A 25922-nucleotide genomic window follows, 5' to 3' on the forward strand; every position below is an offset into this window, starting at 1 on the left:
ATGAGAAATGTGAATAAAGGTTTAGGTACAAAGATACTCATTACAGCATTATTTTATTATAAAAATGAACAGCTTCCTGAATATCCAGTAAGAGGGAAATGGTTAAATAAATTGTGGTACATATATGTAGTAGAATATTAGATAGTTATTAAAATGACTTTGGTAGAAGTAATTAATGGGGGAAATGGTCACAGTTCTAGTAGTAGAAAAAAGCATGGTATAAAAATGTTCTGTATAATGTGAATTACATAAAAATTATTAGGTATGGAAACATCCAAATGGATACAATTTCCATTCGAATATGGAAGCAAAGCTTAGAAAAACATATCTCAGAACATTGATGTTATTAATAGCAGTTATCTCTGAGTTACAGAGTATGGGTAATTTTTCTTTTCTACTTCTACTTGTGTGTGTTTTCTGTAAGTATAAAGAAGCCTATAGTACTTCTCTAATCATAAAAGCCTTTCTGTTAGTATCTGAAAGTAAAATTTCAAAATGTGTTAAAGTGAAAACGAATGTGATGACATATAAATTCCTAAGCCTAGTGTTTGGATCACAGTAAATGCTTAATAAATGATAGCTCCTGCGTACTGAGGAAGATCACCTCCTATGATCAGAGCCCTTTCATATCGGGAGGCAACATCACTGAGATAGTATCCTATTCATGCAGCTTTCTGTCTTTCTGAGGTCGATAAATATGTTGTTCTTCTATATGTACTGGCCCAGGATATTAAAAAAAAAAATAGTTGTAGGACCAGAGTGAAATGTTTTGGTGTTCTCTTATGAAGGTATAAAGGAAACTGATGTAGAGGGGGCCTAGTAGTGATTTTCTGCAGTGACTTAAAAAAAATTTTTTAGCTTTGATATAATTTTTTTTTTAATTAATTTATTTTTGGCTACATTGGGTCTTCGTTGTTGTACACGGGCTTTCTCTAGTTGTGGCGAGCAGGGGCTACTCTTCGTTGTGGTGCGCAGGCTTCTCATTGTGGTAGCTTCTCTTGTTGCAGAGCACAGGCTCTAGGCATGGGGGCTTCAGTAGTTGTGGCTCACAGGCTCTAGAGTGGAGACTCAGTTGTTTTGGCGCATGGGCTTAGTTGCTCCATGGCATGTGGGATCTTCCCGGACCACGGGTCGAAGCCCTGTCACCTGTATTGGCAGGTGGATTCTTAACCACTGCACCACCAGGGAAGTTCCTAGCTTTGATATAATTTATGACTCCCACTGTAAGTTGCTTTTATCCCCCTTTCTGGGTTGCCTCCTTAAGAATTCTTGGGAAATTTGAAACAGTATAACAGAAAAGATTTTCTTTGTTCTAGGAATTTCTGTTCCTTCTCAAGTTAGTCTAACTATATGGGCCCCTTGGAACTCAGTGCTGATAAAAAAGAAAGGTAGATTTCCATCTACTTTGGACTTGCTTGGGAACTGAGTTGTGCATGTAAGAAACTATCAATACTTTCAACACGCGAAAAACATACTGGAAATACACGTCAGTGGCTATTTTTACTGAGCAGTAGTGTCAGATATTATTTTTTTAACTTTTTATTTTATATTGGAGTATAGCCGATTTACAATGTTGTGATAGTTTCAGGTGCACAGCAAAGGAACTCAGCCATACGTATACATGTATCCATTCTCCCCCAAACTCCCCTCCCATCCAGGCTGCCACATAACATTGAGCAGAGTTCCCTGTGCTGTACAGTAGGTCCTTGTTGGTTATCCATTTTAAGTATAGCAGTGTGTACATGTCGATCCCAAACTCCCTAACTATCCCTTCCTCCCAGCCTTCCCCCCGTGTCAAATGTTTTTAATATTTGACAGTTTATTCTTCATAATCACTATAGTTCTTAATATGTGACTTGTACAGTAAATACATGTTTAGTAAGTAGGCATAGACAAAAAAGACTATACTCTTAACACCATGACTTTTGTGCCTGAGACCATTTTCTCTTCCAGAACGCAAAATAATGTGAATGTACTTAATACTATGGAAATTCACACTTAAAAATTATTGAAATGATAATTTTTATGTTATATGTATTTTACCACTGTTAAAACAAAAAACACAACAGTGTGAGCCAGATGAAAACGTGCAGTTTCCAAGCTAATTATGACCCTGACACCTCAGATTCTGTCTACTTCTCAGCATTCACTTACTACCATATACCAGGAGATGGGGACCAAAGTTACTTGTTACAGCCAGAGATATATCAGTTACTGGCAAAAAGCATGCAAGGAAAGGGGAGTACCTTGTAATACATCAGGTGGATTTTAGAATGTTAATGAGCACCACTGAGGAGAAGGATGGACTTTTTGGTGTAGTCTCCTCATCTAGTTTATAATTATCTTGAATCCTCTTCGCTTCAAGAAGATCTGTAGCTGAGGGAGAAGGAATTGGGAATTGAATGTGAAGAGCAAAGGTATTACAGTAGCTCTTCCCTGTCCACAGGGGATATGTTCCAAGACCCCCAGTGGATGCCTGAAACCTGGATAGTACCAAGCCCTGTATATACTATACTTTTTCCTATGCATACATACCTATGACAAAGTTTAATTTATAAATTAGGCACAGTAAGAGATTAACAACAACAATAATAAAATAGAACAATTATAACAATATATTAATGAAAGTTTTGTGAATATGGTCTCTCTCTCAGAATATCTTATTGTACGAATTTAATACCTTTTCCATCTTAACTAAGCACTAGTGGCCATAAGTTTTACAGTTTGAGGTGTGACCGCAAAATTAGCACAGATTTTTTTCTTTTTCACAATTTCACAGAAGATTCATTCTTAGCAACCTCAGCATATGATTTTTTTTCTTTCCTTATTAAGTTGAGAACTTTCACCTTTTCACGTAAAGGAAGCACTTTACGGCTTCTCTTTAGCGTATCCAAATTGCCAGCATCACTACTTGTGCTTTGGGGCCATTATTAAGTAAAATAAGGCTTACTTGAACACTAGCACTTTTGATACCATGACAGTTGATCTGATAACTGAGAAGGCTACTAATTAACTGACAGGTGGGATACGGAGGGATACGGAGGGACAAAGGAATGATACCTGTCTTGGGCAGGACTGAGTGGGATGGCACAAGATTTCGTCATGCTATTCAGAACAGCGCTTATGAATTATTTCTGGAATTTTCCATTCAGTATTTTTGGACTTCAGTTGACTGTGGGTAACTGAAACCAAGGAAAGCAAAGCTGCAGAATTGGGGTGGGGGGGCACTACCGTATTTCCTCATTTAGACATAGCAATTTTTTCTCTAAGCACAGTGGAGCATGATGGGGGAGGGGGTATAGAAAAGAGGACTGATATCATAGAATTATAGGAACTGTATGAGCTGATTGTGATTTGAGAATATGGAAAATAAGAGCCTGAAATCTGTGAGTTTTGATGATGATTTTAACATTTCAAAGAAAGTTATGGGAACCTTACAAAGGGTAGCAGTCTTAAAACGTTTAGCTTTTTCCATATACTGTAGCATGGGAAGCTTCAATATTGGGATTTCAGCAGGGCAGCACTTTACTTATACTAATCCCACAATTTATCCTAGTGATGGTTTTTCATGGTGCAAGGATTCCTGAATTTCTCCTTTGAAATTAAACAAGGGAAGATTTCTGGAGTTTGGAGGATCCCTTGTTATTTGCATAGATTCATTGTCATTGCTATTCACTCTTTCCCCCTACTACTCATTTTTAGTATATCAGAATGGCAGCATTGCTTACTTGTCTGTACAGACTATTCTTTGATAATATTTGCAGCAGTTTCTGTGGAAAGTGTTTCATTAAAAAAAAAAAAAAAAGAGGAGGAGGCAAGGGGAATATCATCTTGTAGCTCTTAGTGATAGAGCCTGTTGCCATGGAGTCCTGGATCAGATTGGCTGACCTGGGGGCCAATGAGCAGTTAGAACATAAACACATCATCATTTAACCTTGCAGAATTCATTTACTCAGTGATATATGACATTAATACCATAACTGCATATAAAGCTGTGAAATAAAATGTTTCAAGAATGGTATAAGGTGGTTTTCTCTTACTTTTCAAATTTTGCTGCTTAATATAAACAATGTAATAATACATATCTTCTTACTTTGATTTGATTGAGAAAAGATATGGTGGGAAATACCTATCACCTGTCTGTGAATTGAGTTGCTGCTGCAGTCAGTTGGGCTTATGCCAAGTCTAAGTCAAACCCTGGCCTCTAGACCAGAGGAGATTTGTCTTGATATCTGAAGCTGCCTTGCTTATTTTGGTAGCTTTAGAGCTGAGTCAGAAATTGGCAGCTTTTTTCTTACTTGTTTTTCCTTTTTTCTCTTCCACTCTGATATGGTAGTCCCTGTAAATGTTATATTTGCACACTATTGGGTCTGGAGTTAGAGGATCAGCTGGGATTAGCTTCTGTATTCTCCATCTTCACTTCTCTAGCTTGTTCATATTTATTGACATACATCTGGGAGGTTTCACTTAACTCAGTGTTAGTTCCTTGTCATAGCAGATCATGGCATGTATCTGCTCCTGTACCTTATTGCTTTAGAGACTGAGAGTGATTCATTCATACAAAGAAAATACCCCTTCTAGATCTTGTAAATGAAAGAAGTCAAGAGTATTGTTTTTCTTCTTACATTTTATGTCAGGGATACTTGAGAAATTATGTTGTGTCTTGTTCTCCTCTCCTCCAGTGTTTCCATGCTTGGCTATTTACAGATTTGAAGGATTGAAAGAGGCTTCAAGAGATCCATGAGTTTGTTCCCCTCTTTTGAACTATTCAAGTCTCTATTAGTGAGATGCGAACTTCTCATTATACCATCACTTTCTGTCTCAGAGGAATAAAACCAAACTTCAGATTTACCTGTTAAGCAAAGAGGAGCAAAAAGTCTGTTTGGTGTCTGGCTAACTTTTTGTGGGGAGGCCTTAGAAAAGTAGCATAGGAAGTGTTTGGGGTTTTGTAATTTTAGTTATTTGACCAGAAAAAGGCTTCCTGAGATGGCATCTGAGTAAAGATCTGAAAAGACTGAGTAAGCAAGCCATGCTGTTATCTGGGAGAAGACCATTCCAGGCAGAAGGAAGGAACAGTAAAAGCAATCACTATAAAGTGGGTTTAGGGCACAAGGAGGAGCCAATGTGATTGAAACTGCATATATTGGAGAAATAGTAAGAGATGGGATCAGAGGGCAAATTAGTGGTCAGATTATTTAAGGTCTTATAGGTTATTTTAAGAACTCAGGTTTTGCTCTGAGTGAGATGGGGATCCATTGGAGAGTTTTGAGCAAAGCTATAACATGATCTGAAACTGTTTTTACACAATTACGCTGGTTGCTATGTTTAGAAAATACTGTAGGGGAGCAAGATTGGAATCAGGAGACCAGTTAGAAGGCTATCAGCCAAGAGAGATGGTGGCTTGGACCAGGGTGGTAGCAGTGGAAATGTAGGAAGTCACCAGATTTTGGTTATATTTTGAAGTTAGAGTCAACACGATTTGCTCCTTGATCATTTTGGTCTTCAGTTTACTCTTCTATGAAGAGAATGGTGATATCTACTTGTAAAATGTCTAGCCCTATACACACAATAGAGTGATCAATGATAAACTTTCTAGAAGTGAGGCCTCTTTAGGATCTGAGCCATCAAATGTTGTGTGTTCTTTAAACATCATGAGTAACATGTCTGAAGGAACCAGCTACTCTTCATTGATTCATCTCTTGCCTTAGGTGTATGCTTACAGCTATATCAAACATTGGAGCTCTTCCTTTTGAAAGAAGCATTTACCTAAATCGACTTTTTAAAAACAATTCTTAAAATACCAAAGTATCAAGAAAAGTAGGAAACCAAGTACAGTAAGTGGTAAATAGGCAGTAAAAGACTGCAAGCAAGAAAAAAGATAAGAATTCTAATTCTCATTAAAATAGGCAAGGATCTCACCTATGCAGAATAATGTGGGTTCAATACTGATTGGGAAATGGGTGTATACAAGGTGCCAATTCCAAGTGGAAATATGTGTGCTCATAAGAGAAAAACAGTACCACTGAACAGCCAGGAAGAGGGGTCTCTCAAATATCTTTCTTTACCTTCTTACTGTAAGATAGGATTAGGAGGAACTAACATTTACTTGAGCATACTGTGTGTAGGCACATTACATTTGCTATGTGATTTTCCAATGACTCTATGAGATATATATCATGTCTAATCTTACAGATAAGGAGGCTGAGGCTTACTTACATGGTTAATAAGTTGTAGAAACATTAGTCTTATAGCCAAATTATGTCAAACTACAAAGTCCATAAACTTATCCACTATAACATACTTACTGCCCTTTATACTCTAGAGATTGAATGTTCTTTATTTTGATGGGTGCCGCCCCTAACTCACCCTTTAATCATGCTCAGCCTTTTCCTTGTAGCAGAGGTAGTATTGGAGCACAAGGGTGATGCTTTTATATCCTCTGTAAAAGTACCAAATTTTCCTTATTTTACCTCTTGCCTCCCAAGTACATATAAGCTCCAGGTTGTTGCTACAGGATTCCTTGCTTATAGGAATTGACTAATTGTGTACTGTTATTTTCATCATTATTATTATTTTGAGTGTGTGCGTGCTGTGAATATATATTACAGCAAAACTTAAATAATATCTTAAACAAGACAGAAGTGTATTTTTCTGTCACACTTAGGAAATCCAGAGGGAGCCAGTGCAGTCCAGGGTTGGTCTAGTCAAGGACTCAGGTTTCTTCTGTTGCCCCACTGTCTATGGTTTTCAATCCTACTATCACCTCACAGTCTCAGATGGCTGCTGAAGTGCCAGCCTTTACTTCTACATTCAGGCCAGCAAGAATTAGGGATGACAGAGATAAACCCACGCACATATGGTCACCTTATCTTTGATAAAGGAGGCAAGAATATACAGTGGAGAAAAGACAGCCTCTTCAATAAGTGGTGCTGGGAAAACTGGACAGGTACATGTAAAAGTATGAAATTAGAACACTCCCTAACACCATACACAAAAATAAACTCAAAATGGATTAAAGACCTAAATGTAAGGCCAGACACTATCAAACTCTTAGAGGAAAACATAGGCAGAGCACTCTATGACATAAATCACAGCAAGATCCTTTTTGACCCACCTCCTAGAGAAATGGAAATAAAAACAAAAATAAACAAATGGAACCTAATGAAACTTAAAAGCTTTTGCACAGCAAAGGAAACCATAAACAAGACCAAAAGACAACCCTCAGAATGGGAGAAAATATTTGCAAATGAAGTAGCTGATAAAGGATTAAGCTCCAAATCTTACAAGCAGCTCATACAGCTCAATATCAAAAAAACAAACCAATCCAAAAATGGGCAGAAGACCTAAATAGACATTTCTCCAAAGAAGGTATACAGATTGCCAACAAACACATGAAAAGATGCTCAACATCACTAATCATTAGAGAAATGCAAATCAAAACTACAATGAGGGGCTTCCCTGGTGGCACAATGGTTGAGAGTCCGCCTGCCGATGCAGGGGACACGGGTTCGTTCCCCAGTCCGGGAAGATCCCACATGCCGCGGAGCGGCTAGGCCCGTGAGCCATGGCCGCTGTGTGTTCAGAGCCTGTGCTTCGCAACAGGAGAGGCCACAACAGTGAGAGGCCCGCGTACCTCAAAAAAAAACTGCAATGAGATATCATCTCACACCAGTCAGAATGGCCATATCATCAAAAATCTAGAAACAGTAAATGCTGGAGAGGGTGTGGAGAAAAGGGAACACTCTTGCTATGACCCAGCAATCCCGCTACTGGGATTACCCTGAGAAAACCATAATTCAAAAAGAGTCACGTACCAAAATGTTCATTGCAGCTCTATTTATAATAGCCAGGACATGGAAGCAACCTAAGTGTCCATCAACAGATGAATGGATAAAGAAGATGTGGCACATATATACAATGGAATATTACTCAGCCATAAAAAGAAACGAAATTGAGTTATTTGGAGTGAGGTGGATGGACCTAGAGTCTGTCATACAGAGTGAAGTAAGTCAGAAAGAGAAAAACAGATACTGTATGCTAACACATATATATAGAATCTAAGGGAAAAAAAGGTCATGAAGAACCTAGGGGCAAGACGGGAATAAAGACACAGACCTACTAGAGAATGGACTTGAGGATATGGGGAGGGGGAAGGGTAAGCTGTGACAAAGTGAGAGAGTGGCATGGGCATATATACACTACAAAACGTAAAATAGCTAGCTAGTGGGAAGCAGCCGCATAGCACAGGGAGATCAGCTCAGTGCTTTGTGACCACCTAGAGGGGTGGGATAGGGAGGGTGGGAGGGAGGGAGACGCAAGAGGGAAGAGATATGGGAACATATGTATATGTATAACTGATTCACTTTGTTATAAAGCAGAAACTAACACACGATTGTAAAGCAATTATACTCCAATAAAGATGTTAAAAAAAAAAGAATTAGGGATGAGTAAAGAAGGACCATTCACTTCCATTAAGGATACTTCATAGAAGTTGTATTTACTACTTGTATTAGTTTCCTAGGGCCGCTGTAACAAAATACCACAAACTGGATGGCGTAAACAACAGAAATTTATTTTCTCACAGTTCTGGAGGCTAGAAGTCTCAAGATCAAGATGTCAGCAGATTTGGATTTTCCTGAAGTCTCTCTTCTGGATTTTCAAATGGCCTCCTTTTTACTGTGTCCTCACGTGGTCTTTTCTCTGTGCCTACACACCTCTGGTGTCTCTTTGTGTGTCTCAATTTCCTCTTCTTATAGGGATACCAGCCAGATTAGGCCTTGTTTTAATTTAATCACCTCTTTAAAGGCCCTATCTCCAAATACAGTCAGATTCTGAGGTATTGGGCGGGGGTGGGGGGTCGGGGTTGTGTGGTGTTAGGGCTTCAACATATGAATTTTGAGGGGACATAATCCAACCTACAACAATACTTCTTTCTCCTTACATCCCATGGACTAGAACCTAGTCACACACTCATTTTTAGCTATAATGGAGGTTGGGATATGTGAAGCATTTTTATAGGCAGCCATGTGCCCAACTGAAAATCAGTAGTTGGGCACTTCCCTAGCGGTCCAGTGGTAAAGAATCCACCTTACAATGCAACGGACACAGGTTCGATCCCTGGTCAGGAAACTAAGATCCCACATGCCGCGGGGCAGCTAAGCCCACGTGCCACAACTACTGAGCTCGCGTGTCTCAACTAGAGAGCCTGCATGCCGCAAACTACACAGCCCACGTGCTCTGGAGCCTGCACACCACAACTAGAGAAAACCCACACGTTGCAACTAGACAGAAGCCCACGCACCGCATGCTTCAATGAAGATCCAGCGTGCTGCAACTAAGACCCAATGCAGCCAAAAATAAATAAAATAAATAAATAAAAAAATTTTTTTAAATCAGTAGTTGTATTGAGGAAGAGGTGATTGGCTATTGGGGAATAAATAGCAGGCTCTCCTTTGCAGCAGAGGCTTAAGGAGTAATGATTCTTAAAGTTTTTCCAATTCCTTCATGTGAAATTAAATTGTTCTTATCTTATTTCTCTGGCCGAACTCACATTCAATTTTATTTTATTTTATTTATTTTTTATATTTATTTAATTTTTGGCTGCATTGGATCTCCACTGCTGCACATGGGTTTTCTCTAGTTGCTGAGAGCGGAGCCTACTCTTTGTTTTGGTGCGCTGGCTTCTCATTGTGGTGGCTTCTCTTGTTGCGGGGCATGGTTTCTAGGTGCGTGGGCTTCAGTAGTTGTGGTACATGGGCTCAGTAGTTGTGGCTCGCGGGCTCTAGAGCACAGGCTCAGTAGCTGTGGCGCACGGGCTTACTTGCTCTGCGGCATGTGGGATCTTCCTGGACCAGGGCTTGAACCTGTGTCCCCTGCACTGGCAGGCGGATTCTTAACCACTGTGCCACCAGGGAAGCCCCTCACATTCAATTTTAGATTTTGAAAGATTCTTTTAATACTAAATTGTTGGCTTAGATGTCCTTTCCACCTAATAGGTGGTAACATTCATCTCTAAGTTCATCACAGTAGGGCAATACAGACTTAGTTGCATGGTGTTTAAGTTAAGCAATAGAAGGCATCTTGAAATGCCATGAACAGTAGATAAATTGTGATTTTTTTTTTTCTTTCCCAGAATGTCTTGTCTGGGTTTAGTTAGGAGCAGTTTTGCCAGGGCGTGGGAAAGGACAGTGTGAACTTTCAAGGTCTTTTCCATCCCTAAGATTCTGTGATATTTTCTACATAGTGGCATTACTATGATAAAGCTAAATAAAATAGAAGCAGCAGAGGTGCTCCATTGTTCGAGCACTGCTGCTTTTTGTCTGAAAGAGGAGGAAATATGATTTGTTCCGTTTCGCTCAAGGAAGTAAAATGGGCATTTTGGGCCAAGAATGTAGAGAAGCCGTTAGAAACTGAAGCGAAACCCAACCAACACTTCAGTCCATCGATCAAAGCACCTGTAGTTCTCATTTCAGGGCAAGTACAACTATCACAGATATTGAACAAAGAGAGTACATGTCCAGAACATTTTAATCTTGTTTCTCTGTTTACTTTGCCTAAGGAATTGCTCTGGACATCAGCCAACTCCTGTGGCCTCCCTTACACACCAGTGAATCCTTTTGCATTTATAGAGCAGAATGATTTTCTCATGCTTCCCTGATTTTAGAAAATTGGCATAATTGTTATTGTTATTTTTATTGGCCTAGTACTAGTGAAACCTATGACATTTGACTTCTGAAATCCTTAAAGGACTTGGTGACTGTCACATAACTATAGCTTTACATGTTCCATAAGTACTTTATACTCTATTCCCCCACATTCTGCTTTCTCTCTCTGAAGAGAAGGGAGTGTTGGACCCATATCTCTCATAACTCAGTAGGGCCTTCTTTCTTGTCCTTCTCCCAAGGGCGGTTGAACCAGTTTTCCTTTTCAGGTATGCAGTTATCATACTCTTTTTGTTTTTCATCGTTTGGGCACTGTAGTGAAAAGAACATGGGATTTTGGAATCAAGAAGACCTGGGTTTGAATTCTGGCTTCTTATACAGACTGTATGGCCCTGAACAATATATTTCATTTATAAATAAAATGGTGATATTTTATACCTTGAGAAGATCAAATAAGATATTTTCTATAAACTATAAAAAATTTTAAGTCATGAGAGGTGACCCAGATTGAGGGGAAAGATGGGAGAGTTTACAAGCCCCCAAATATGTCCCCCACTGACACTCTCTGAAGAGAGGCCTTGCATCTAGGCACTCCTCCCATACCTTACTTCACATCCCAGAACACTCCTGAATGTCTACCTTGGGATACCTAGAACTTTGGCTTTGGGATCAGACACAGGCTGGAATCTTGCCTTTGCCCCTCGTAACTTGGGAAAGTTATTTAATTCCTCTGAGCTTTGGCTTCTTCATCTTAGAAATGCCCTAACAAAGAGTTTTGTTAGGGTTAAAGTAAAGTATAGAAACAATAAGCAAAGTCATAGAAAGAATGTAGACTTTGGCATCAGCACTAGAGTTTGGGTCTGATTCTGTCATTTAGTATGACAGTAGTTAAGGAATTTGCCCAAGGTCAGCAGACCTTGGGTAAATGCCTTAACTACTCTTGGCGGTATGAGTGGAAGTGCATAAAGCACCAAGTTCATAATTGCACTCAATAAACATTAATGGTTTTTCCTTTTCTCCTAACTCCAGTGTCAAAGAGTGTATAAATAGGCTAGCCATCATGGGCATCTAGACAGTTTTGTTTTGTTTTTAACCTACCATTTTAACCCTATGAATGTTTTGTCCCCAATGTTTTGACTACTAAGGGCATTATTTTCGCTCTCTGTGTTTAAATAACATACAATAAAATGCACAAATCTTAAGCATTCAGCTAATAAGTTTTGACAATTATATACACCCATGTAACCATTACCTCTAACAAGATGGAATATTTCCATCACTCCTAAAGAATCCCTTATGTCTCTTTCCAGTCAGTGTTTTACCCCCAAACCTTTCTGATTTAAACCACTGTAGGGTAGTTTTGCCTGTTCTTGAATTTCATATAAATGGACTTATATAGTATGTATTTTTGGGGAAGGAGATGCACTTTCTTCTACTTACTATATAGTTTTGAGATCCATCATGTTTTTGTGTATGTCAGTATACACCCAGCAAAGTCCCCTCATGTCTCATGGGTGATGATTGAATCACTTGCTTCTTCTCAAATGAGTCACAAAAAAGAATTACCATGATTGATCCACCTTCTAGGGCTCAGGGATAGGGTCACCTTCCCTGATCATGTGTCCTCAGAGGAAAGCAAACACCAAAAGTTCATTTTTTTAATTGTTGAATAGTATTCTATTATATGAATATACCACAATTTGTTTATACATTCTCCTGAACCCCTAGATTCTAAATATTTTTTCAGTATGAGTATCAACTGGGAGTAATTTATTCTTGATATATGAATGAGAAAAGGACTGGAAAGTTTACAGGGATTTTGCCACAGGGTATGTCAGAATTTTTAGCCTCTAGCTATTTTGTTCTTTCTTAATTCTCTCTACTTGGCCATGGATTAAAAGGGAGAAAATGAAACTGCCCTTCTTTCTCTGAGTGTCCCCTATATAATATATTCTTTTTGGCACAATGCCTAGAAGGTTGTTTATAGAGTTGATGGAAGGATATATAATCTCACTGTGCGCTGGAAGGTACTTACCTCAGCAGTCAAAAAATTTATGGGGAATATGCAGTATTCTTCCTGAAAAAATTGCCAAATCTTGGCTCCCAATCATCCTCCTCTGTATCATCCTATTTCCTCACTCCCTCTCCTTGCCCTCGACTTCTGACAGTCCCCTCTGTGCAGCTTGAGCCACTGAGTGTCCTCAGGAGACACTCTGCCTTAAAATTGTGCTATTTGCCTGGGTGAAATGTACAACATACACAGATAGGTTGCAGGGAAGCACACACCTAGGCTCTCCTGGGAGCTTAATGTCTTGCTTTGTTCTAGTCAAGTTATATATGAAATAGTTCCTTTCTCCATTGAATAAGCCATTCACAGTGGAAATTACTTCTCTGCCTTTTAACCCTTGTCTACTGGCTTTATTCTTCCTCTTTAAAGCTTTTTCTTTCTTTCTTTCTTTTTCCTGCTAATAAATTATCTTGTCCCTTGGCTGCAACTTTTGCTTTTGTTTCGGCCCAGAAAAAATTGTTTCCAGAAATCCTTATGCCCCAAGAGAAAGGGGAGAGCCTTCTGTATAGGATTATGGAAATGAGTGTAGTTAAAGGTTATTTTGGAGAACAAAAGAGACCCTCAGCTCAAGAAATACAGTTTTGAGCTTGGTGTATCTTCTGATGGATCTTAACTCTAGAGTTAAAACTTTGACCCCTCATTACTATCTTACTCTCTCTGATCCACCCTTCTCCATGTGTTGGCAGGTTGTTGCAGTCCAGGCATCATCTGCACAAAAGACAAACCTTCAGCAGAAGATAACCATTTTTCTAGTGGCTTTTTTTTCTTTTTTTAATACAGTGAGAAGCCTTTCTTTAAAGCCACCCACCTAGCAAAATCCTCTCATGTCTCACTGGTGATGGTTGAGTCACTTGTCCCTTCCTAACCCAGACACAAAAAGGAAACAGAATTACCACGAATAGTCTAGCTAATTAAGATCCACCTCCTAGGGACTTCCCTGTGGTCCAGTGGTTAAGAATCCGTCTTCCAATGCAGGGAACGCAGGTTCGATCCCTGGTTGGGGAACTAAGATCCCACATGCCACAGGGCAACTAAGCCCGTGTGCCGCAACTACTGAGGCCGTGTGCTCTGGAGCCTGCACGCCACAACTAGAGAGCCTGCATGCCACAACTACTGAGCCCGCATGCTCTGGAGCCCACGTGCCACAACTGGAGAGCCCACATGCTGCAACTACTGAGCCTGTGCACTTTGGAGCTGGCACGCCACAACTGGAGAGCCTGCTCACTGCAACTACTGAGCCCGCGTGCTCTAGAGCCTGAGCGCCACAACTAGAGAGAAGCCTGTGTGCCACAACGAAGAGCCCGCCAGCGCAACAAAAGATTCCACATGCCGCAACGAAGATCCCACGTGTCGCAACTAAGACCCAACACAACCAAATAAAATTAAAAAAAGAAGAAAGATCCACTTCCTAGGGCTTAGGGATAGGATTACCTTCCCTGATCATGTGTCCTCAGAGGAAGGCAAACACCAAAAGGAAATCTGGGCTAGATTGAGTGTGGGAGAAAGGGGAGATTTGGATAGGTAGCCAGTATAGTGTCTACCGTACCCTTTCTCTGCTGCTTCCTTTTTCCTCAGAGTACAAGTTACTTTGGGGACTTCCCCGGTGGTGCAGTGGTTAAGAATCTGCCAGTGCAGGGGACACGGGTTCGATCCCTAGTCTGGGAAGCTCCTACATGCTGCAGAGCAACTAAGCCCATGTGCCACAACTACTGAGCCTGCACTCTAGAGGCCACGAGCCACAACTACTGAGCCCGTGTGCCACAACTACTGAAGCCCACGCATCTAGAGCCCGTGCTCCGCAACAAGAGAAGCCACCACAATGAGACGCCTGTGCACCACAACAAAGAGTAGCCCCCACTCACCACAACTAGATAAAGCCCGTGCAGAGCAACGAAGACCCAACGCAGCCAAAAAATTAATTAATTAATTAATTTTTAAAAAAGGAATTGCTTTGTTTTACACACCTCTATAAGAGGCCAGTAGTCTCAGTGGAAATGACTGTCAAAATTGTTTAAAGTGTTTGCATTAATAACTGTTTTATGGACGTCTTAAACAATCTAAAGTTCAAGTTTTCCTGTTTCCCAGTGAACAAAGGAAACCATGTGGCTCCCTACAACTTAAGTTGGAATGCGTGACCATATTCCACAGGTGGCTATTATGAAAGACCATTTTTTGGTTTAGTTGGGTTTTTTCATTAGTGCTTTGACTGAGTAACAGTGCTTGGACACCGTGAAGTTAGTCCAGGTGTCCAGATGGTTGAGCCTTTTCTGCCTTATATGTAAAGAGGAGCTGCAAAGTTATCATTCTGATTGACAAATATACCTATTTGGTAATTGAGGCCCATCCTGGAAAAAGAAACAACCAGCTGCTTTATATTTGTCCCTATCACCACCTTTTTTTTCCAGTTTTATTGAAATATAATTGATATATAGCTCTGTATAAGTTTAAGGTGTACTGCTTAATGACTTAACATACATGTACTATGAAATGATTACCACAATAAGTTTAGTTAGTATCGGTTTCCTCATAGGTTTCCTTCTGGGGTGATGAAAATGTACTGGGACTACATAGAGGTGATGGTTACACAACACTGAATGTACTAAATGCACTGAATTGTTCACTTTAAAATGGTTAACTTTATGTTGTATGAATTTTAAAAATTCAATTAAATTTCAGGCCAAAAAAAATTTTATTTTCTTATGAGAACTTTTAGGATGTACTCCCTTATTAACTTTTAAATATACCATACAGTTAACTATAGTCATCAGGTTGTACATTACCTCTCCAGTACTTATTTATCTTATAACCAGAAGTTTGTACCTTTTGACCACCTTCATCCAGTTCCCTCATTCCCCACCTCTCACCTTTTCTTTCTGACAGAGTAATCTTTTTAAAGTTATTTAAGCCTGAAAAAGAGAAATATTGAAGATCTGTCATGTGGTAAAAGAAGTAAACTTAATCTTGTTTGACTCTAAGGCAGATTTAGGATCAAGATTGAAACAGTTCATAGCTTTTTATAGGGAGAAACTATATAACAGTTAAGACTGTTTATGAAATAGTGAGTTGATCCTGTCCCAGGAGTTTTCTAGGAGAAAGAAAGTTCCTCTCAGGAACTTACACAAAGGGACTCTTCTTTGGGGAGGATGGGGAAGATTGCATGAGGCTGTATCTAAGAACCCTTCCAATTCTGATCTTTATTGATATTTCCCAGCTAAGAGATAATAGAGAAGGCATGTGCTGAGTTTTACTGTATTTCAAACTGAAGAGAATGGAGCCTTGATTTACCCATGGGGGAAAAAAACATATATGTGTATATGCAGTTCCCACATACAGCCAATGATCTGTAGCTCTGTAGGGACTTCCCTGGTGGCGCAGTGGTTAAGAACCCGCCTGCCAGTGCAGGGGACACAGGTTCAACCCCTGGTCCGGGAAGATCCCCCATGCTGCAGAGCAGCTAAGCCCATGCGCCACAACTGCGAGCCTGCACTCTAGGGCCCGCAAGCCACAACTACTGAGCCCACACGCCACAACTGAGCCCATGTGCAGCAACTACTGAAGCCCGCGCACTCTAGGACCCGCGTACCACAACTGCTGAGCCCGCATGCTGCAACCACTGTAGTCCACACGCCTAGAGCCCGTGCTCCATAACAAGAGAAGCCACTGGAATGAGAAGCCCGTGCACCGCAACGAAGAGTAGCCCCTGCTCACCACAACTAGAGAAAGCCCACGTGCAGCAACGAAGACCCGACACAGCCAAAAATAAATTAAAAAATAATAAAAATAAAAAACGTAAGCTCTGTAGGTTGTAACTTTTTTTATAGAAGCCTCCAGGTCCTGAATCAATTAATTAAAAAATAAAATATCAGCCATTTTCTATTGTAGTCAGTTTCTTCCAGTATTTCTCATCTTTATTTTATTATTTATTTGTTTGTTTGTTTACTTATTTATTTTTGGCTGCGTTGGGTCTTCATTGCTGTGTGCGGGCTTTCTCTAGTTGCAGTGAGCAGGGCTACTCTTCGTTGTGGTGCACGGGCTCTAGGTGCACGGGCTTCAGTAGTTGTGGCATGCAGGCTCAGTAGTTGTGGCGCACGGGCTCTAGAGCACAGGCTCAGTAGTTGTGGCACACGGGCATAGTTGCTCCACGGCATGTGGGATCTTCCTGGACCCCACGGTTCGAACCCGTGTCCCCTGCATTGGCAGGCGGATTCTTAACCACTGCGCCACCAGGGAAGTCACATACAGCTGAATTTAAAGATAAGAAATAGGGACCTCCCTGGTGGCGCAGTGGTTAAGAATCCGCCTGCCAATGCAGGGGACACGGGTTCGAACCGTGGGGTCCAGGAAGATCCCACATGCCGTGGAGCAACTATGCCCGTGTGCCACAACTACTGAGCCTGTGCTCTAGAGCCCGTGCGCCACAACTACTGAGCCTGCATGCCACAACTACTGAAGCCCGCATGCCCTAGGGCCCACCTCCTGCAACTACTGAGACCATGTGCTGCAACCACTGAAGCCCGCATGCTCTAGGGCCCTCATGCCACAACTACTGAGCCTGCATGCTGCAGCTGCTGAAGCCTGTGCGTCTAGAGCCCGTGCTCCACAACAAGAGAAGCCACTGCAATGAGAAGCCCGTGCACTGCAATGAAGAGTAATCCCCGCTTGCTGCAACTAGAGAAACCCTGTGCGCAGCAATGGAGACCCAACACAGCCAATCAATCAATCAATCAATAAAAAGAATTTAAATTCAGCTGTATGACTATGATTGTATGAATGACTCTAGCCTTTTAAACTTAAGTCTCCAGGCAGCTTCTCAGTAGCCACCAAAGGTGAACAAAGCAATAATCTTTGCAGACTAACTTATGCCAGGATGAGATTACGCATGCTTCTTAAGAGCCGTCTGGGTCTTATCCTTGAAACTGATTGAAAGGAGGAAAAAATGTCTGGCATGACAATTTTCTTGAAGCATTGCTGTTTGTTTAGCTTGGTTTCTAGAGTCACATGGAATAGACAGGACATATGGGAAGGTTTCCAGTCTTATCTTTTTAAAGAAAGGAAAGAAATATTTAGGATTCAAGTACAATCAGTAATCCATGAAAGAGAAACCTCTATTATAAACCATTGTTGGAGCTAAGCATTTTTGACTTCAACAGTTGTTGAGGACATGAATCTCTGTATAGAGCATCAATTTCTGTTACTGAGTGGGTGCTTGGATTACTGTATTGACCTCACTACAGGATTTCCCAGGTAGAGATAGCAAGTGATAAAGAGCTACCACCCCTGCACTACAAATCTCTGCATCTTTGGGAGGCAGTAAAGTGACTGAACCCAAATAGTGAATAGCAAAGCAAAGATTCTCTCTTCCTCCAGGGAGAGACCCAGTCTTTCCGAAGGACAGATGACTACAAAACTCTCTTCTTGCCTTTTCAGCTTGCTTAAGATAAAGGAAAGAATTTAAGATTCTATAAGCATTGTCTGATTTTGCTGCTTTTTGATGGAGGAGATACTTGAAGTTGATAACAGTGTTGTGGTTTGTGGCAGCTGTGGAAGTTCTCCTTGGGAAAGGAGAGTGATCCTCTCTGGTACTGAATAGAGCTTTATATCTTCTTTCTGGAGAGAGTCTAGTGAGATAACTCTGTGGAGTGCTCAAGCTGAAGATGTGAGCAGATTTCTGTAGGGAACAAGGGAGGGCAAATAAAGTGCCAAGGGGACTTAAACTACATTGCTTTAGAACTGAATCCTGGTGAATCTCAAGATAATTATGCTGAGTAAAAGAATCCATATACTGTATGATGTAAAATTCTAGAAAATGGAGACTAATCTGTAGCGACAGTGGTTGGCTGGGGGTGGTGGCAAAGGGGAGGAAGGGCTTTTAAAGGAGCAGGAGGAAACTTTTGGAGGTCATGAATGTGCTCACGATCTTGATTGTGATGATGTTTCACAGGTGTATGTGTGTTTCATAATTCATCAAATTGTATATATATAAATATTTTTGGCCGCGCCACGTGGCTTACAGGATCTTAGTTCCCTGACCAGGAATTGAACCTGGGCCCTTGGCAATGAAAGCGCCAAGGGAGTCCTAACCACTGGACTGCTGGAGAATTCCTAGTGCATTTTAAATATATGCAGTTTCTGTCAATTTTACCTCAGTAAAGCTTTTTTTTTTTCTTTAAAGAAATGAAATTAATCTAGGGGTAACATTTATCAAAGGACCCTATACTGGGTTACAGGAAGGCTATTTCAGGCTTCTGTATGAAATACAAGTCTTACAGGTGTGTTAAGTTTAGATACACAGCTCCTGTTTAATGCATTTCATGTTTCTATAGGAGTCCATAGAGGCTGCTGTATTCTATTGCAGAAGATGTCTAACAGTAACACTACTCAAGAGACTCTGGAAATAATGAAAGAATCGGAAAAAAAACTGGTGGAAGAATCTGTAAACAAAAACAAGTTTATATCTAAGACTCCAAGCAAGGAAGAAATTGAGAAAGAGAGTGAAGATACCAGTTTGCGTCAGGAGACACAGGTAAGGATTAGAAGTGCATCATATGCGCACTCTTTATAGCAAAATAGAAACGTCATTAGAGGTGGCTTTGGAAATCTATAGGAAGCCAGTCACTTACACAAACATTTGATTCTCCCTAAAAACCCAACTTCAGCTCTCAAGAAATATCTCCTTCCCTTTTTGTCAGAGTCCACAATGAAGTCTAAAGAAAACAGAATGAAATCCCTAATCTGTTAGGACCTGAATAACACTGGTTCTTGCTACATTTTGATATTTTTTAACTATCAAAAAACAAACTATATACAAACACATATTTGACAAGTCATAATATGGCTTATACAATAAACCATATTTTTAATTAAAAATTTTTTTTTTATTTTTGGCTGCGTTGGGTCTTCATTGCTGCGCATGGGCATCCTCTAGTTGCAGAGAGCAGAGGCTACTCTTCGTTGCGGTGTGCGGACTTCTCATTGCGGTGGCTTCTCTTGCGGAGCATGGGCTCTAGGCGCGCAGGCTTCAGTAGTGGTGGCACATGGGCTTAGTTGCTCCCACGGCCTGTGGGATCTTCCTGGACCAGGGCTCGAACCCTTGTTCGCTGCATTGGCAGGCAGATTCTTAACCGTTGCGCCACCTGGGAAGTCCCTACAATAAACTCTTAAAACTGAGCTGCCTGGCTTTACACACAGTTTTAAATTCATATCCTGGTTGTGTTAAAGCAGTCAGCATTTTCTGGGCAGAAATAGTCTCTGAACTTGCCACTTGGTAAATGTGAGTGAGAGGAATTTTATTCTTTGGTTGCCTATTGTTTTCCATCCGAATTCATACTACAGTGCAGATATGATGGCAGTAGATGGCCAGCCGAGCTTTTTCCAGGGCTCCTCTTTGGTACCCAGCCAGACTCTGGGCCTCCTCTAGCTTACCTGTTCCAGTTCTCTTCCCTGTGGTCACTACTAGTTTCCTCTGTTACCCAAGCCCAAATTATATAAATTCTTTCCTTCTTGCCCAGGGGTGAGACTGGTCTTTATTATATGCTTAGGAGATAGACTGTTAATTGTAGTAAGTTAGTTTAAAGAGCAGTAGCAATGACATTTTGGAGGGTCTAGAAACTTGAAGCAGGATTTCTCTTGACAACCCAATTCACCTAGGCCTTGTCTTACGTAAAGATTAAGACAGCAACAACATAAAGGGATGAATTAAAATCAGATAACTCTCTGAAGTATTTTGTTCTCTAGCTGCCTGCTTTTCTACTATATTTCCACTTACAATTTGCCAGATCTCTGTCATGGCTGCTTTTCTTTCCATTATCTTTTGCATGTGAATTGTCATTCCCAGCCCATCCTTCCAGAGTTTATGGAGACAGTCTGCCACTGTTCCAGCTATACTTCTAGCTTCCACTGATCCCAATAATGAATTTTAAATCCTCAGGACAAATAAGTGTTGAATGTTAATTATGTGCTGTCATGTTACATGGAAGATAATAATTAAATGAACTTTTTGGTCCAAGTTACTCTATTCTCAGGAGACAATTTTAAGTGGTGTTCTGAACTCCTGTTGTGTGTTCTTCTTGAAGATAGGTAGAAAAGAAAGGGTGACTATAGGTTTTATATGCCTTATGGATACTCACTTGGTTTAAGAATGTCTTCACCTGGATATACAGATAGATTGTGTGGGAGGCTGGGTGGGGAACCTGCCTCCCCTCAGACTCCTTTTGTTGCTGCTGGAGCAGGTGGAGTTGCTGCTGCCATCTACTGGAACTCCTGCTCCTTTTACAAAGTCTTGGCCACCCTACAGAAGCCCTCTCCCCTCTACTAGTGTTCCCCTTCAACAGCACTAAAAATTCTGCTCTTTCTCTTACCTTCCCCCCAGCTCACGCCTGGTAAGTCTCCACAAGAATCTTACTGACTCTGTCAAGAGAGTGCCTTTTACGAATTGGAGCTGGAAAGTTTGAGGAAAGGGGACTTTCATTACTCGTACTGTGTGAGACATATTCTTGGAATCAGCAATTGGAACTCAGAACATCTTTGGCATGGAAACAGTGCTATAAAGGGCAGGTTCTGAGATTCAGTTTAGAATGGGCAAGTCCTGACTTAACACATACTGAACTTAGGTGGGTCCTTTAAATAACCTAGCCGGGCTTTCTGCCTTTATACTTGTAATCCCCTCTGATTCAGCTACCATACTGCTTTAGAAAGATGGCTGTGAAATAAAGATCTGATTGTGTTAATTCTCTCCAGAGTTTCTGTGTGTCTCCTTGCCCTAGGCTAAGTCCCAGATTTGTCAGCATGGCATATTGTGACCTAGCCCTTGCCTGCCATCCATCCACCTCTGGAATCCTATGCTCCAGCATTAACTGATTCGCTGGCCCCTGAAAAATTTGGAGAAAGCATGCTTTTACACATGTTTTCTCTGCCTAGAATGCCCTCCATGGTATTCTTTCCCTGGCCTCCTCCAGGTCAGTTTAGGCTCATCATTTGTACCTCCAGGGCCCAACACAGTTCCTTGCAGGCACTCAATGTTTGTGAACATGTGAATTTGTGAATTCCTAGGTTTGAGTTAGACACTTGTGCTCCTCTAGCACTCCATGAGTACCTCTGTAATGCACTTAATGTCCTGTATTGTAATTGTCTATTTGTCTGTCTTCTCCAACAGGATTATGAGTTCCTTTTTGACAAGGTTTGTGTCTTTTATCTCTGTATCCTCCAGTAGTTAGCATGGTGCCTGATACATATTAGGCTTTCAGTATGTGTTTGACTATTTAATGAAAATTATGCATTCTGAGAAATAAGCAGATTTATACATTGTTTGTAGGGTTATAAATTTGTATAACTTCTTTGAAGGGCAATTTAGCAATACTTTATAAAATTTTTAAATATAAAATTTTTAAATGGACTATACCATATTTGTAGATATACTCAATGATATGGTCATTGAAGCATTATTTATACTAACAAAGATCAGAAACATCCTAAATGGTGCAGTTTAAGGGACTGGTAAAATAAGTTATGGTATGGCCACACGATGGAATACCATGTAGCCATTAAGAAAAACAGTGTCTCTTCTATGGAGGTATCCTTGAAAAAAGTTTAAAAGTAAGGTTTAGGGCAGTGTGTACAATATCCGTCTATTTGGTTTAAAAAAAAGTGTGTGTACACATGTACAATAATCTTATAGATGCATAAAAGATCTCTTGTAAAAGATTACAAGAAATTCAGTACTAGTTGATCCTTTAGGAGAGATCCAGGTAGCTGGGGGACAGATGTGAAAGGAGACTTACTATTCTGCATACCTTCATTATAACTCTTGAATGTTTGTGTCGTATGTATGTTATAACTTATTTGAAAAAAATAGTGACAAATACTGCTTCATATTCCTGGACTATGATTCTTCCTTTATTATAACAGATCTTGCCACTGACCAGATTCACCATCATTTCTCACTTTTTCCATCCACATTTCCGGTTCTCCATTTTGCATTGTAGCAGTGTTGTTTGGTAACTAGTGAAGAGGACAAAGGAAAGAAATCCTCACCTACCCAGGACCATGCTGGTACTCTGCCTCCATCTGTTTCCCCTCCTCCACCCACCAGCCTCAGTTTTTTCCACACCTCAGTGGCAGTGAGTTCCATTCCAAACATCTTAGAAGCCCTAAGTGTCACCCAGCCTCTTCCCGAAAGTCCTCATTTTGACTTCTCAGCTATTCGAAACCTTACCAATTAATTAGTCATTCTTTCCCTCATCCCACCTCAGGCCCTCATTCTTCATCTTCCTCAGCTTCTATCCTGCTCTTTACTCGCTCTCCTTACCTCCCTTTGCTCTGGAGGTCTTATCCACATCTTCCATGCTCCCTTCTTTTTATCCTGTCCCATCTTATATCCATGACCCAGACAGGCTATAAGAGCCTGCACCAGGAGCTTAGAACTGGGAGAATTCTCATATTCAGGGAGGTAGGCAGTTGGCAATAAGAGCCTTCATTCCATTTCTGCAGCCACAGGGACAGGTCTTTTGAGTATCTCAAGTTAGAACTCTCAATGTGTTGTCCTATAAAGGTGTTATTTTAAGTGATGGTTAGGAGCCATATTTCACACCCACTATGGGCTAAATAGGCTCCTGTTAGCAAGCTTGGGAAAAAAACACTCTGTTGTGCTATGGTAGTGACATTTCCAGAAGCATCCTAATCAGGAGAGGATTCCCTGGTTTATCCAAAAGTAATTTTTATCAATCTGTGAAATAGGCCAACCAGTCAATGTCTTTCTATTCTTTATCTTCATGGTGAGTGGTGGTTTGTCTGTAGGTGGCCTGTGGTCCCTTCCATGTCACAGCTGCTAGAGTTGTAGCATAGGGGACAACCACAACAACTGGGTCTCATCATAGTTTGGCTATTATAATGGTTTTAAAGTTAGTGCTTTTTCTCTGTAAACTTGTATTGCTTTTAACTTAAGTGTTTATTTCCCCCACCTTTAATATTTTCTAATCCCCTTCTAACAGAGGCGGACATCCAACCACGGTCATGCCAGGAAAAGAGCCAAGGTGAGAGCCCTTCCTCTATAGCTTCTTTTCTAGTGTTATTAGTAGAACATTGCACAAATGGACTTATCACTAATAACTAGTTTATTTGGATTATATATAGGCAAAGTTTGCCTGTCCCTTGTACCCTGATTGTGAACATGCATACACACACGCACAAACATGCACGCACATATACATATGTCCTATTGGAATGTCTGGCTTTATTTTTCTCCATTATCTTTAGTTCAGTCACAGTCTATTTCTGATACCTGAAAGGATACCCAGCCAGAGCCTCCCACAAACAAAGCCTGAGCACACTGGTACTGGTTCTGCTGTAATGCCAGTTTCTCTGCTCATCTCTGGCTCTCTTATTTTGCCTCCCAGCAGTTTTGGGGTTTTTCGCCATGTGAATTTTCTTTAAGATAAATCCTCTACCATTAGTAAAATGATTCAACATTTTTGGACATCCTAAAAATACAGGCTTTGTTTTGTTTCGTTTTGTTTTGTTTTGATTCACGTTTTAGGTTGGGGCAAAGAGGAAGATTTTGTTTTTAATCATTGTATGATAAAATTAGTACATCACAGATTATTTTAAGCAGTGTTATCAGGTAGGACTATAGGTGTTAGTGTGTGATAGCTTTTTAATTTTAATTAGGGAACAGTAAAATATTAAACTTTTCTTACATTGGGAAGAATTGTACATCGAAGTAATAATTAAGGGTGTCCACCGCTTTCCCCTTGAAAAATAATGGCAGAATTTGGGAGTGTCCCAGCCAGTATGTGGCTTGGGTTTGAAGAAGACTATGATGTATGATAAATTGGCTCTGTGGCTTGCCTTACATGGCCTAATCCACAGTGATGGGCTTGACAGTAAAGTTTAAAACAGAGGGTGTTCAGGATTTCCATGACGGTCCAGTGGTTAAGACTCCACTCAACGCAGGGGGTGCAGGTTCGATTCCTGGTCAGAGAACTAGGATCCCGCATGCTGCGGGGCACGGCCAAAAAGAAAAAAAACAGAGGGTGTTCTCTGCTACTTCACTTCCCCCCAAACCTTAGAAATAAGTAAGACAGTTATTATCGTTATTATTTCCATTTTACAGAGGAGGAAGCTTGAGCTTATAGAGTTTGAGTGAGTTTGACAGAGGACATTTATTAGAAAGCGGCAAAACTAGGCTTGAAGTCAGTTCTTCAGACTTGCAAATTCTTTTCACTATACTGTGCTACCTGGACCACACATACCATGTTTTGTGCTTTTGTATTTACTGTAAACTTTGATTTTATTGTAAGAACTCTCAATAAATGTTTATAGGTAGATTTCTAATGAGTCACTATAATTTTTGACTTTGGAGATACCTAGGAGAGCAGTGACTTATAAAGTGGAATTCAGATCTTTTGGGGATTCTCCAGCCAGCATAAGTAAACCAAGTGGATTAGTTGTCACATTGAATCCCAAATGTTAGAAAGTTTTCTTTCTTTCTACTTTTTTCTTAGACACTTCTTTCCATACCCTTGCCACCTCAGGTTTAGAGTCACTTAGCATTTATCGTCTACTTTATACTAGGCACTATTTATGATACATATGTTTACATGCCTTATATAATCTAATTCTCACACCAACCCCTTAAGCATTTTTATCCCGCTTTTATTGAGGACCAAAAAGAGACCCAGAGAGGTCAAGTAATTTGCTCAATATCTCATACCTCAAACCAGGAGTTGAAGCTAGGACTTCTGGTTCTTAAATCCAGTCTTTCTACTAAGCTCTGCTGCTGTGTATTCTCAGTAAACTTCTGAGTGTGATATTGGAGCACTGAGCTAGAGAGAGAGGAGAGCTAAGCAAAGTGGTTTTCCTATCATCTGTCCAAAGTAGTTGTTTTGTTTTTATATATCTACTGTTGTGAGCAAGAGAATTATCTTTCAAGTGAATCAGGAATGAATGAGTAGGACCTGTTTGAAGGGGGAAAAAAAAAAAAAACCCTATTTATGGAAGAAGCAACTAACAGAGCAAAAGAGAATGCCCTTTATTCAGCCAAAAGCTTTCCCAGTGTCCACCAAGGGAATATGTATGTGTATTTATTTTTTTCAGTCTAATTCCAAGCTGAAGTTGGTGCGCAGCCTTGCAGTGTGTGAGGAGTCTTCTGCCCCGTTTGCTGACGGGCCACTAGAAACCCAGGTAGGTCCTTTATAAGA

At 40.5% G+C, this 25922-nt stretch overlaps 1 protein-coding gene across 17 annotated transcripts in view; it reads left to right on the plus strand.

Moving 5' to 3' along the window:
• R3HDM2 (R3H domain containing 2) overlaps positions 1–25922 on the plus strand; it is a 148652-nt gene that overhangs the window by 84448 nt on the left and 38282 nt on the right. For 10 of the 17 annotated variants that reach the window (XM_079936724.1, XM_079936722.1, XM_079936719.1 and 7 more), the window contains 4 exons: positions 19053–19252; positions 21881–21904; positions 23715–23756; positions 25819–25905. In XM_079936724.1, coding sequence (XP_079792850.1) covers positions 19088–19252; positions 21881–21904; positions 23715–23756; positions 25819–25905 — 318 coding nt within the window. In that variant the 5' untranslated portion in view covers positions 19053–19087. The remainder of the gene's footprint in view (positions 1–19052; positions 19253–21880; positions 21905–23714; positions 23757–25818; positions 25906–25922) is intronic. The other 7 variants (XM_079936721.1, XM_079936710.1, XM_079936723.1 and 4 more) reach the window with 1 other exon arrangement.

Source organism: Stenella coeruleoalba (assembly GCF_951394435.1).
Source record: "Stenella coeruleoalba genome assembly, chromosome: 11".
Taxonomy (NCBI): Eukaryota; Metazoa; Chordata; class Mammalia; order Artiodactyla; family Delphinidae; genus Stenella; species Stenella coeruleoalba.